Genomic DNA, 13,754 nt, shown 5'->3' on the forward strand with positions numbered 1-13,754 from the left:
AACTCAGGTACTAAGGATCCAATTGTAACCGACTGTGACTAGTAATCATTGGATATATAGAGATTAAAGACACATATGCAAACATCTGTTAGTAGCATTAAAAATGTATGAAACTGTGGATTTTAATAATGAAATGGAGATCTGTTTTAAAGGTTAAAACCTCATTTAATTTTATGTCTTAAAGGGTTTATACTGAGTACAGTATTGTATAACTATATTAATCCAACTGTAAACCTAAAAATTTACAGCCAATTTTGAAAGAGAGGCATCGTAGCTCTGGAAATTGTTACTGAATATGTCAATACTGTAGTAATGAAATGCTTCTAATTATGTGGTTATTAAATAATTTTTAAAAATCTTAACTGGAAAAAATATTTCATTTATTATTTTTATTTTATTATGTGTATGCGTAGATTGCCTGCATGTAGGTGGGGGCACCCATGTCATGCAATGCCCACGGGGGTCAGAAGAGGGCATCAGATCCCCTGGAACTGGAGTTAGAAATGACTGACTGCTAGTTGCCATGTGGGCACTGGAAATCGAAACTGGGTCCTCTGCAAGAGCAATCAGGGCTCTTAACTGCTGTGTCATCTCTCTAGTCCCTTATCTCTATTCATAAACCAGTAACAAAACATCCTCAGATCCACACTACTCCCTATGCTGGAGCCACTAGCCTGGGTTCCTGATCTTGCTCTGATGGAGGTTAACCTTGGTTGTTAACTTGATTTGGTCTGAAATCAACTAAAAGACATACCTCTAGGGAAATGTGCGCAGTTATCTCCTGGAAGGATTGACTGAGGAGAGAAGATCTGCTCCCAAAGTAGGTGGCACCTTCCAGTGGCAGCCCAGGTTCAAGAGTAAACATGGTGCTTTTGACCTGCTGGCCTTTGCTTTTTGCTCTGAGTGTATCTACCCTACAGCTACTGCTGCCCCTGCTGCTGCTGTCCTTTGCCAACACCAAAACACAGTTTCTTTGGCCTTCTAGCATGGACTGAAGACCAGTGGCTCTCCAGGAATCCTTTAGGCTTTCAACACCAGCCATGTGTACTCAGTAGCTGGCACTCAGCCTCTCAGTGTGAAGACAAGATTACTGGTCTAATATGCTATCATGTAAGCTGGTATAATAACCTCCCTTTTTTGCTTTTTGAGAATTTCACACATGAGTATGGTCTTTACCTGATTTCCACCCCTCCCAGTCCCCCTCCAATTTCTCCCATCTCCTCCCAACTTCCTCACAATTTTTGTCCTCTTCTTTGATTATTATTGTTACATATACATACATACATACATTGATAAATTACATATATATAATACACTGTGTCCATTTAGTGGTGTTTGTGTATACCCATGTTTACAGCCACTTATTTGGGATTAGACAACCTCTCAGGGAGGTGGGTCCCTGGAGAAAACTGATTCTTCCTCAGCATCCACTGATTGCCTGCAGACCAGAAAAAAATTCCCCATCTGTCTTGGCATGTCAACACCTCTTTTAATATATATCCTTTCTACCCATTCTATTTCTCTAGAGAACCTTGACTAATACCCTTGCCTATTAAGGGAGGAATTGTGTCTCCCAAGCACAGCATGTAGCATCGAATTGCCTTCCTCCCATCTGCACACAGACCTATCACAGTATCTCCCTTCCTCAACCAAAGAGTCCTTGATCTCCCTTGCTTCTAGGGATGGCTGTACTGCATCCCTCCCCTATGGCGACTCAATGAAGTGCTGTCTGTACTCACGCCCCATATATCGCTCCCAGGTCCTCCTGAATGTAGTTGGGCTTTGGACCCAGTTCCCCACCAAAGCAGCCAAGCAGCAAGGTCATCCATCATTTCTACCTGGGAGCAGCCAATGGGCAATTCCAGTCCTCATCTCCCACGACATATCAGCACTCCCTGGGTTGGTTCATTAAAATACTTTCTTTACTCTGCTTCTGAGACACGACTCATCTACAATTTTCTTCCTGCCTCACGGGCTGCTCCTTGTTCCTGTCTCCTTCACTGGTCCTCTCCATCTACCAGAGCTTGAAGCACCACAGGTCCCCAGGCTCAGTCTCAGACCTTTATTCTCCAGGTACATCCCCATGCATTCACTTCTCTATGTGATCTTGCCATACTGACTTAAACAGCATTTATGTACTGAACTCTCAACTTCTCATTCCTATCAGGGGATCCCCTCTGGTAGGATTTCAGATTTCATACATCCAACTTGTACATGAAAAGGCACATGGATAAATTAAGGGTATCTCAATCTAGTGCAAAATTAATCTCCCAGAACCTCAGGATGTAGCTCAGTAGTACAGCACTTACCTAATATGTATCAGGTTCTGGGTTCAATGCCTAGCACCTCACACAGAGAGAAAAATCATCTATAGCAAGCGATGGCGCACATCTGTAATGTCAGCACTGAAGCAGAAGGACTACTGTGAGGTCACAGCCAGCCTGAGCTACACAGTGAGACCCTGTCTCAAAATAAACAGACAAAAAGTAAGCCCACCACGGCTGGGGATGTGAGGCTGCAATTTCGTGTTGTGAGAGCACTTGCCTATAATTTACAAGGCCTGGGTTTGATCCACAGCACCACAAAGGTCAACAGCACAACAAATTAGTTAATCTCCTAATTCCCACAAACCTTTCCCCATATTCTTCTTTGCTTCAATAAACAGAAATTTGAATCTTTGGTCAGATCAGAAATCATGGTGTCATCCTCTCCCTTCTTTCTGTCATATACCAAGGCCATCAGCAAATCTTTGGTTCTATTCTCAAAACATACTCAGAATTCCTCCTCCTGTGAGCACCACCATGCTCCCACGCTAAGCCACCGCCACCTTTATCAGCATCACTATTATCACCTCCTTCCCAGTTTCCATGCTTCTACCTTTTCATCCCTACAGTCCTTTCTTTTGAATGGTAATCTCTGTGACAGTTAAAAACCCATGTACAGCAAGTTACCTTTGCTAAAAAGAGTACAAGGGCTTTCCATCACACTTCAAATCAAAGTCAATGTTTACACTGGCTTACAATGTCCTGCATGATCAAGACACCTCCAGCTCTCTCAGGAACACGAACAAACACTTTAGATGTGAAGCAGTGGTAGTGGGAGGTGGGAAAAGGTGTCATTCAGACCTTCTTTAGAAGAGAAAACCAAGAGAAGCAAGAGACAAGAAGGAAACGTGACAATCTCATATTGCCATCCTTAGCAAAGTCAAAGGAAAGCACTAAGCTCGGACCCATTCATTTAGATGCTAAGTTTAATTAGACAAGGTGGCACACATAATAATTCCTGCTACTTGGGAGGCAGGAGGATCATGAATCTAGTTAAATCGCACCATGAGTTCAAGCCCAACGTGGCCAAAACTTAGCAAGACACTGTCTCAAAACCTTTTTAACCTTTTTAAAGTGATGGGGCTGTAACTCAGTGATAGATCACTTGCCTATATCAGTAAGTCCCTGGGGGTTCAATTCCACAGATTGGAAAAAGTGAGAAGTAAGTTAAGCTTATCTTAAAAAAAATGAAAAAACATATACTTAATGGACAAACTCATTAAGACTTTAAATAAAACACTAAGCTCTATAACACTGTTCTTCAAATCACTTAGAAGCCCTCACTTGGAATAACTAATAAACTACTCAGAAATGATAACTTGTTTGCCAAAAGAACTCACCTTAACTTGATAATACTGCTGAACAGAGCTGGGACCAGCTAACCTCTGCCAGCTTCTCACAACTAACTGAAATAACGTGTCTATCTCCAGTCACCACATCCTCCACTGTTTCAGGTCATTTTCCAGAAGGGCCTATCTTGCCACTAAGTGGGCCCCCCAGCACCCCAGTGACAGTGGAGGATCCCATGTCCCTAAAGATTACCTGTGTTTATCCTGGTCCCCTCTCCTTTCTCACCTGCATTGTAAAAGCTTCATGCACTGCCCTCCAGAGGCAACACACCTAGACATCGTAAAACCACACTTCTTTAGCCAATAGCTGGGATTTGGATTTTTCACTAAGTCATATTCTTTTTCTCCATAATAATTCCAGGTTGACATTCCTGCGATTTAACCACAGTTCTTCCTGGAGTTCCTCCTTCTTTCTGCAGCTTGAGCTTCTGACTGTCAGTGAATTAGAGGGTCCCAGGAAGTTAGGCAGAGACCTCCAGAAAAGTAAGGAATTCTCAGTCTTTCCCTATGAACACCAGTGCTGTTGGCTCTGCTCTCCTGGGCTGTAACCTCTTTTTTTCCCCGAGTGACAGCCTTCACCACCATTAATTCAACCATCTGCTGCTCCTCTCCAAATTTCTTCCTCTCTGCTCTCATAAATTGCCTCTTATATTCTTGTCGTACTGCCCTGCTCTTAAGTTACACCTCTGTCTCAAGAATGCCAGTGCTTCTAAAACCCATTATTCCTGGGGTAAAAAACTCAGGCCATTTCTTCCAGTAAGTGGGTTTCGTCCTAATTTTCTACATAAGGACAACTATTTAACTGCTCACCCCCAAACTGGGCACTGGCTTTATCTGACAACAGAGTCAGGATCCTGATCATTCAAACCTGCATTCCCTGATGGGGCAAATGCACTTAAAAATGAACCACATCCTTCATTCAATTATTCACTCACTCACTCATTCGCCAACATAGAGCAAAGAGACACCATCATAGCAGATAAAAAGGTATGTGAGATGTGTCCTCTGTCCTTAAGAAACTTACCCAAATTTCATGTGGAACCAAAAGTAGTGCCACACAGGGTCTGAATGTGTATGAAACAGAACAGTTCATTCCACACAGTGGTTATTAATAGAAATCAAGCACAGCCAGCAATGAGTGCTTCAGTCTCTTCAGCTCAAACGGTTCAGTTCCCATGACTTAAATGTCCTATATTGATAGAAACTATTACTGAATTTTAGTACAATAAATAGAGCATATTTGCCCAGATTTTTGTTTGTTTCTGCAGACAGGGGCACTTGCCCAGCTTTTTAAGATTTTATTCCAAATGTGAAAATCAAGTCATGGTTCTGATTCCCATTCTCTAAACAACTGCCTTGCAAAAAGAATTCTTCTAGGGGCAGGGGAGATGGTTCAGTGGGCAAAAGTGCTCTACCCTGCCACAGCCTGAAGACCTGAGTTCAATCCCTGGAACCTGTGTAAAAGTGAAAGGAGAGGATCAACTCCAAGTTGTCTTCTTACCCCTATACACACATTGTAGCACACACACACACACACACACACACACACAGTATTGTAATAATAATAATAATAATAAAAGCTCTGCCCTCCACATCACTCATGACTGCTCTGATCCCTTTCAGCTCCCACTCTTTGCTTCTCAATTTCCTAAATCAAAAGATGATACTTAAATATAAGCTTAAAATCAGGCTCTGGAAACACAGCCAGAAAAGACCTGCCTATCATCCTAGCCTAAATGTTAGGGAGAAGGTTAAAACTGAAGTTGAAGAATCGTGCATTTCAAAGTGCTCGGCTTCATTAAACAGCCATTCTTTACTCCAAAGCCATTGTTTATTTGCATTGCTACTGCATAAACTCTGAGATCTACTGTATTAAAAATGTTTTATTATATTATTTTTCCCTCAAAAGATAAATTTTAAGACAAGAATCTTTGGGAAACAAGTACTTCACAAAAAATTATCTAGACCTAAATCACATTCAAAGTACACCTGGGAGATGGGGTATCTTCCCAGAGCTCTTGTTCAGCTAAGGCTCTCTGGAGTTTGATCCCCAACTCTGGAAAAAAAAAAGTACCTGGTATTTCATATTGTCCCTCAAGAAAATAACATTTTGCCAGACATGATGGCACATGCCTTTAATTCCAGAACTCAGGAAGTAGAGGCAGGTGGCAAATCTCTGTGAGTTCGAGGCTAGTCTGGTCTACATAGTGAGACCCTGTCTCACTGGGGCTACAGGGAGACCCTATCTCAAAAAGGCCAAAAAAATTATCCAGGAAAGAAAAACCACTGTATTAAGAATAAAGTAAAGCAAAATCGATCCACTGTTCAGTACTTTAAAGGACGTTTATCTCTGTGCTCTACAGCATAAACTTCCCGATAGCTTCTAAGAGCTAAGCCCACAGGCAGGGCTACTGCTCTCTTCTGGGTACCACCATCCCACTCCCAAAGACGCCCACCACAGACACCTACCACTTGCTTTAGCTTCTGAGTAGGAGGGGCCATCCTCGAAAGTGAAGATCTGGGACATGCTCTGGCCCAGGTAGGAGGGGGGCCCGTAGTAAGAATGCATCCTGTACTGGGAGCTCACAGGATGGCGGCTCTCCACATTTTTCATCTGCTTAAGAAAAATTAAAAAACACTTTTGTTATGATTTGAATATAAAATGTAAATGTCCCCCATAGGGTCTTGTGTCCAAAACTCAGTCCCACCTGATGGCACTAATTGGGGAAGTGCTGAGTTCAGCCTTACCACAGCCCAGAAACAACAGTCAGCCAGCTGGTCAACTATAGCCCAAATTAAGTACTTCCTTTATTGACTTTTTTTTCCTCAAGGTTTTACAGCAACAAATACACACACACACACACACACACACACACAGTGAGACCAAAATTGCACTTTGCAATTTTTTGTTGGTTGGGTTTCTTTTTTAGACAGTCTCCTTCTAGTCCCAGCTGACCTGGAACTCACTACGTAAACCAGGCTGGCCCTGGCCTCGATTTCACAGAGATTCACTTGTGCATGCCTTTCCAGTGCTAGGATTAAAGGTGTGTGCCACCGCACCCTGCACATTTTACAATCTTCACAAGAAATAACAGAACTGTAATCTTTTAGTTGTGTTTTCTATTTTAAGAGTTCTTCAAAAGCACCTCTAAAAAATTCCCTCTGGTTATGATTCAATGAACAAGTACCAGAGCGTACAGGGTAGTAAAGGGAGAGAGGTGCTTAAGATCCAATGCAGTCTGTACAAGGATGCCTCACATGTTGACCCGAGTAACTGTTGCATCTCTTCCCGTTTCCTCGCATGTAAAGCTGGCATCTGACCACAGTTATTCGATGCTGTTCATTTAAGAGTATTTTCAAGACTGTGAAAAAACAACACACAGCGCAGCACATGGGCCTGTGTAAACTGTCATCATCACTGCAATGCGAGCTGACTTATGCCATTCAGCATTCATTCCCAACTCCTATTTCCACATAGCTTCCTGACCTCTCATTCAAGGCTCGGGAGTATGACCCAGCAGCTTTGTAGGACCCCCAACTTCATCCTTCCCAGACCTTCTGATGATTATCAATGAACTGCTTCCAAGATCAATGCAGGATTGCTGTCTCCTGACTGGACCCCAACACAGACTGAGCATTTCCCTCATGAGCTATCTTCCTGGTAAATACAGCTGGACTTCAAGCATTTGATGCTAACTGCAAAAAATTATATTTGGTGGGATATTTTATTTTGGTGAAGTGCTAGAGATCAAACAACCCATGGCCTCACACATACTTTCTAGCACTGAGCTATAGCCCCATAGTCTTATGGATGATATTCACTTTAGAATAAAAGCCGTTCTAAGGGGAAATGTTTAAGACTAGTTAACAAAGATCAGAATTAAGGCGTGACTTCCAAGTCATGTGGGTTTTTTGTTTTTGTTTTTTTGGTGTACATGTATGTGTGATGTGCATGAATATTCCTGTTCTCACGTGTGTGGGCATAAATGTGAGCGTAAGCATGCAGAGGTCAGAGGCCAACATTGGGTGTCTTTCTTTGCAATTTTCCACTTTATTTACTGAGAAAAGGTGCCTAGAGCTCCCTGATTCGGGAGGTCTAGCTTGTTCAGGGATCCTGTTTTCACTCAGAGCACTGGGATTACAGACTGGCCCCAGAATCCAAGGTGCTGGAGATCCAAACTCTATTCTCATGCTTGCACAGCAGGACGTTTTATCCAACAAGCTATCTTCCCAGTCTTCCACATTAATTTTTTGATCACATGATTTTCTTTCTTTTTTTTAGTTTTATGATTTTTATAAAACATATTTAATTTTTATTTCATGTGTATAAGTATATTGCCTGCATGTAAGTGCACCCATGTTGTGCAATGCCCTCAGAGGTCAGAAGAGGGCATCAGAATCCCTGTAACTGGAGTTACAGCTGGTTGTTAACCACCATGGGGATGCTGGGGATTGTGAACCTGGGTCCTCTGCAAGAGCAGCCAGCGCTCTTAACCGCTGAGCCATCTCTCCAACCCCATCATAAAATGTATTCTGATCATATTTAAATCCCCTACCTTATCTGCACCCCCCTTTCCCCCACCAAATTTTCTGTATTCTAACACACACACACACACACACACACACACACACACACACACACACTATAAAATAGGCTTGTGTCCCCAGTTCCCCTTCGGTGCGGTTCACCCACTGTAGCCTGGTCAACCTACTGAGAGTCCCACCGTTAAAGAGGACAGACTCTCCCCTTCCCAGCAGCCATCAACTGCCAATAGTTCCTCAGGTAGGGTTGAGGGTTCTCACCCACTTCCCCATGTCTGTGCTGGGGTTTTGTCTGGCTTTTTGGGAGTGGATTCATATGAGCAACTGCGCAATTGTTTTAAATACTGCTTCCTTGTGATTAAGTATTTTTGTTAAAGATAGTAAGTACCAACTTGACAGAACCTAATAAGAAAGCCATCCTCCAGACTTCCTATGAGCACCCACATTCTGGACAATTCCCACATAACCCCTGTCCAAGTGCATTTTGAGTATTATGGCATTGCTTGGTAGAAAGGTGAAGTTCCTGATGTCTATATGATACTATAAGATACTTGAAGGATTGGATGTGGTCTTCCCTGCTCTAACGTGTGCTCTGAGGTGGGTTCTCCATGACGAGTGAGGATTTCCCTTCAGGTGAGGTGTACCAGGGCAGGTTGCCTTGATCCTTTCAAGAATATTTTCTCAGAAGCTATATAGTAACGTGCCTTCTAAATTAATTATCCCATTTTAGTTTTCTACTAAGTAAGACGACAAGCAAGCTATATTGGAACATCACCAGAAGGAAAGAACTGGTTTCCACCCTCCAGAGCCCAGGTCAAGAGAGTTCATTGGGGGCGTAAAATCACGTAAGAGGGAAGGGAATCAATGGTAGCAGTTTACCATGCACAATTCATGGCCTAGAATCTGTTTATATGGCGATTCTGATGTGGTGAGTCTTGGCAGGACCTGAGAGTCTGCCAGGTTCCCTAAAGATGCTCAATTTGCTGGTCCCTAAACCCTGCTCTAGTGCTAAGGAATGGGGGGGGGAAATCCTTTTATCGACATATCCACCCTTAAGAGCCAATAAACAAGGAAGAAGCTTATTTTGAGACAGCGTCTCCCTGTAGCCCCAGCTGGCCTGGAACTCACTATTGTAGACCAGGTTGGCCTTGAACTCACAGAGAGCCGCCTGCCTCTGGGATTAAAGATGCAAACCACTACGCCCAGCTGCAAGGGAGGAACTTCTAAATGGACTTTTAGTAACTGTTTCTAGCTATCAAGTTTCCAACAGACCTGGATGAAGACAAGTTATGTAAATAGCAGTGTGTGCTTTACTTTCACTATTTTTCTTTGTCTGTATAATTCCCTAAAAATCATAAGGTTTTTCTAAATTGTGTATATACTTTATTTTCACTATTTTTCTTTTTTTAATCTGTACAATTCCCCAGAGCTCATAAGATTTTTTTTTCTGTTTTTGTTCTTGTTTTGCTTTTGTAGTGTGAGTGTGTGTGTGTGTGTGTGTGTGTGTGTGCATTTTTATGTTTGGTTGTGTGGAGGCACATGCATATGTGTGTGTATGAAGGCCAGAGATTGTCATAAGGAACCTTCCTCAATCACCCTCTACTTTCTATGTTGAGGCACAGTCTCTCATGTGACGCCAGAGCTCACCAATTCAGCTACTCTACCTAGTCAGCTTGCCCCAGGGATCCCTTGTGTGTCTCCTCAGGATTACAGGTGGGCTACAAGGCCTACCCAGTGTTTATGTAGAGGTGCTGAGAACTCTTATCCTCATGCTTCCATGACAAGCACTTTACCCAGAGACCATGACCCCAGCCCTCCTAATATTTTTGAGAGGGCCCTGTTTGCTTCTGGAAGTGCTTCAGCAGTACAGAACTCCAATATCTTTCAAACTAAAGCCACAGACCTCCTACAAGTCAGTTACACAGTCTAAGAAACACACACTAGACTAATTTTGAGGGGCTGGTGACTTTAAGCACAGGGGCCTTAATGTGCACAATGGAGTCTCCCCACTCTGGGTGCTCAGGTGTCACATCTCCCTCAAGTTTGATAATATCTGCAAGTCAGTTCTTCAAGGAAAATGATTTTCAATTTTCCTTGTATACAAAATGACAGGACTTGACAGTGCAAATTCTGCAAACTGCTGAAATTTCTTTCTGTGAAAGCATGTACAATACTTAAATATTTAACAAATGTTCACTAGAAGAGCAGGAGTCAATAAACGTTTTACCATAAATAGTCATATGGTAAATAATTCAGGGTTTGCAAGCCATGGTACCTCTTGGCAACAGCAAATGAATGGGCGTGACTCTATCTCAATAAAACTTAATATGTGGACTGGTTCTCAATCTTGACCGTTACCAGAATGAGGGAAGGAGCAGGTCCGTCACCAAGGCCTTGGATCCACCATTAGAAAATCTAATTTAACTGGACTGGGATGTGGCCTGCACCCTGAGTCTTTCTTAAGATCCACTAGTATTTCTAACATATCACAGAGCTTGAGGCCCAATACATTACCAACATGTATCTATACACCTGAGAACTAAAAGATCCAAGCATTCCGTATATTTTAAAAATACAGAGATCAGTTAGTTGCCGGGCATGGTGGCGCACGCCTGTAGTCCCAGCAGAGGCAGGCAGATCTCTGTGAGTTCAAGGCCAGCCTGGTCTACATAGTGAGTTCCAGGACAGCTGGGGCTACAGGGAGACCCTGCTTCAAAAAGACTAAAATAAAATAAAATAAAATAAAATAATAAAATAAAATAAAACAAAAAAACAGAGATCAAGTCTGACAAATAGTCAACTGTTATCAATCCCATTATGTGTACTACCCAAAAGATGTTCAGCTAATGATAGCATTCTGTTTTTAGAAAATTAAAGTTTACTGGAAAATATGCAAATTTCAAATCATGCATATGTTTATTGTTTCCTGCTCAATCCTATCTTTTTAGAAAGCATCAAAAACAGTGATTATTTGGAACTTGGAATCGAGTTATTTTGCATCCCATCACTCAGTTTCTTCAATGCATACTCAAGATCATTGAGCTATAGTAGATTACCAACCAAAAGAGAAACAGATACAAAAGGCCAAACTCTATTTGAGGTTATTAGAATGTGAATTTACTGAGGTCATCCATTACCAGCTACATACAGCTCAGAGAATAATATACAAATAACTATCCACACAGAAACCTGCACAAGAGGAAGCACCCATGTTTCTAAAGCACATAGAAGTCTCAGAAACATGAAATTCACCCAGAAAGCTCTGGGAAAGGTGTGGTGTAACATCATTTACAATTACAGATCACTTCCTCCCCCCTTAACTGTAAATAAATAAGTAAATAACAGTCTTGCCACTTTGAGCTTAGACAAGATGGGTGAATAATGAAAACTTTGAAACTTGCTTTTCCTTAAAAGCAGTAGTTTTCAACTTGTTTCTAGGGGGAACCCACCCCACCCAAGAGGGAGCAGGATGGGTGGGAAGAAGACCCCTACTGGCATCTAGAGGTAAACGCCAGGGACACTGCGCCCTTCCAGAAGGGCTCAGGGGAGTTCCCTCACCCAACATCTCAACTGTGCTAAGCTTGAAGTATCTGTTTTAAACTTATCTAACACCCTCCGGCCCAGCCCCGCATTGCCAGGTGAAAGACAACCAAAGTGGCAGACAGAAAAGCTATGAGGTTCTGTTAACGGGACGTTACGTAATTTTATGCAATGATACCTTGCTCCTTCAAGATTTTTTATTCCTTTACATTAAGCAAATAAACAACCAAGCAAAGCCTAAAAATCCACAATTCCAGTGACTTACGACTGCTATTATTATTAGCACGTGGTGGCTGGCAAGCAAAAGACATGTTTTATAATCTTATTACCCACCCCAGTCTCTGAACCAGAATACGACCCACAGACAGGGACTGGGTGTGCAGAGAATGCACGATCTTAGTAGGAACTCTAGATGGAACCTAAGAGCTTGGAGTTTTGTTTTACTGAACTACTGAGAAAATGCATCACAATAAATCTGAACCATAGGTCTCCTTTCATGCCATCTTAAACCATCCTCTCTACAGTGAAGCTTAAGAGTGCTTGACCTCATTTTCTTTTGAGCCCTATTTTCTGTTGTCTAGTAAGACTTCAAGTGGGAGTGTTCAATCTTATATAGAGCAGAACACTTGAAGAGTTAGGAAGCAGCTGACTGTTCAGTAAGATAGTTCAGCTTCTGAGCCAAGTGTGATGACACATGTCATTAATTCCAGCACTCCAGAGGCAGAGGCAGGCTGATCTCTGGAAGATTGAGGCCAGCCTGGTCTACATAGTGAGTTCCAGGACAGCTGGGGCTACAGGGAGACCCTGCCTCAAAAAACAAACAACAAACAACAGCAACAACAAAAAGATAGCTAAGCTTCCTAAAATTGGAGCTTTGCGTTAGGAACACCACCCTGAGAAGAATCCCTGTAGGCTAACGAACCGAGCTGCAAAGAATCCTCTGACACCAAAGGATATTTGGATTAATCTTCCAAGTTGAAAAAGCCACACCTGGGGTAAACGTTTGGTTACTGAACAGAGACGTGGAATCCTAGGTCTCCAGGGGACACTCAGAGTAAAGAATGAGTTGAATCTCACCTTCATTATATAATTTCTTTGGTTTGGAATGCCTATATCCACGATCACCTAGCCATATACCTGAGCTAGGACAGACCTCAACTGTGCAGAGTGTTTTTCCAGAAGAACTCCATTCACCTTATGAAATACACACCTTGTTCATCCTCCACATTGCACACTGCCCTCTGGAAAATTACTTTTAATATATGGGCTAAAAGTGCGAGCTATTATGCATACATCTCAGAGATTACTGAGACGTCAATGAGTCAAAAGCCAAGTCCCATGACACTCACAGATTGCCCTTGGCTGTGACCCAAGGCTCTCTACTACCTGTCCCTTCCATGCAGTCCTTAAGATGCTCTGAGCATATTATGTTCCTGACTGCACTGGTCTTGCTCTTTTAAGTGGTCACATTGTGGAATGACCTAGAGGTAGAGAAAGGACAGAGGCAGGGGTAAGATGGGCCTTTTGTAGGACAGAGGTGCCTGTGAGGGGGTCCTGCAGAGTCCAGGAATCCTTCAGCACATTGAGGGGAGGGTGTCCAGTGTGAAGAGTGCACACTGAAAAACGTTAAGAGCAGCTTGTGCTTGTCTGAACACAGAAAAGACACTTGCACCTGAGAACAGGAGGGAAGGGGAGAAAGGAGGAGGAGACTGGAAAAAGCTGCATATACAACACAGCAGAGAGCAAATAATTTAAGAAACAGTCTGTCTAAGCCGTCTGACACTGTAAACTTCATGTTTCCCAAAGCATTAGAAAGGAGATGGAGAGATGGCTCACTGGTTAAAGGCACTTGCTGCTCTTCCAGAAGACCTGAGTTTTGTTCCCAGTATCTACATCAGGAGGCTTATAACTGCCAGTTCCAGGGATCTGACAGCCTCTTCTGGCCTCTACACACACACACACACACACACACACACACACACACACACACACACACACA

At 42.6% G+C, this 13,754-nt stretch overlaps 1 protein-coding gene across 1 annotated transcript in view; it reads right to left on the minus strand.

Annotated features, from left to right (window-relative positions):
* Dmrt1 (doublesex and mab-3 related transcription factor 1) overlaps positions 1–13,754 on the minus strand; it is a 115,045-nt gene that overhangs the window by 45,082 nt on the left and 56,209 nt on the right. Inside the window, 1 exon segment of the mRNA XM_008841698.1 lies at positions 6,143–6,287. Within this exon segment, the coding sequence (XP_008839920.1) occupies positions 6,143–6,287 (145 nt within the window).

This window comes from Nannospalax galili, unplaced genomic scaffold (genome assembly GCF_000622305.1).
Source record: "Nannospalax galili isolate Female #2095 unplaced genomic scaffold, S.galili_v1.0 scaffold241, whole genome shotgun sequence".
In the NCBI taxonomy this organism is placed as follows: domain Eukaryota; kingdom Metazoa; phylum Chordata; class Mammalia; order Rodentia; family Spalacidae; genus Nannospalax; species Nannospalax galili.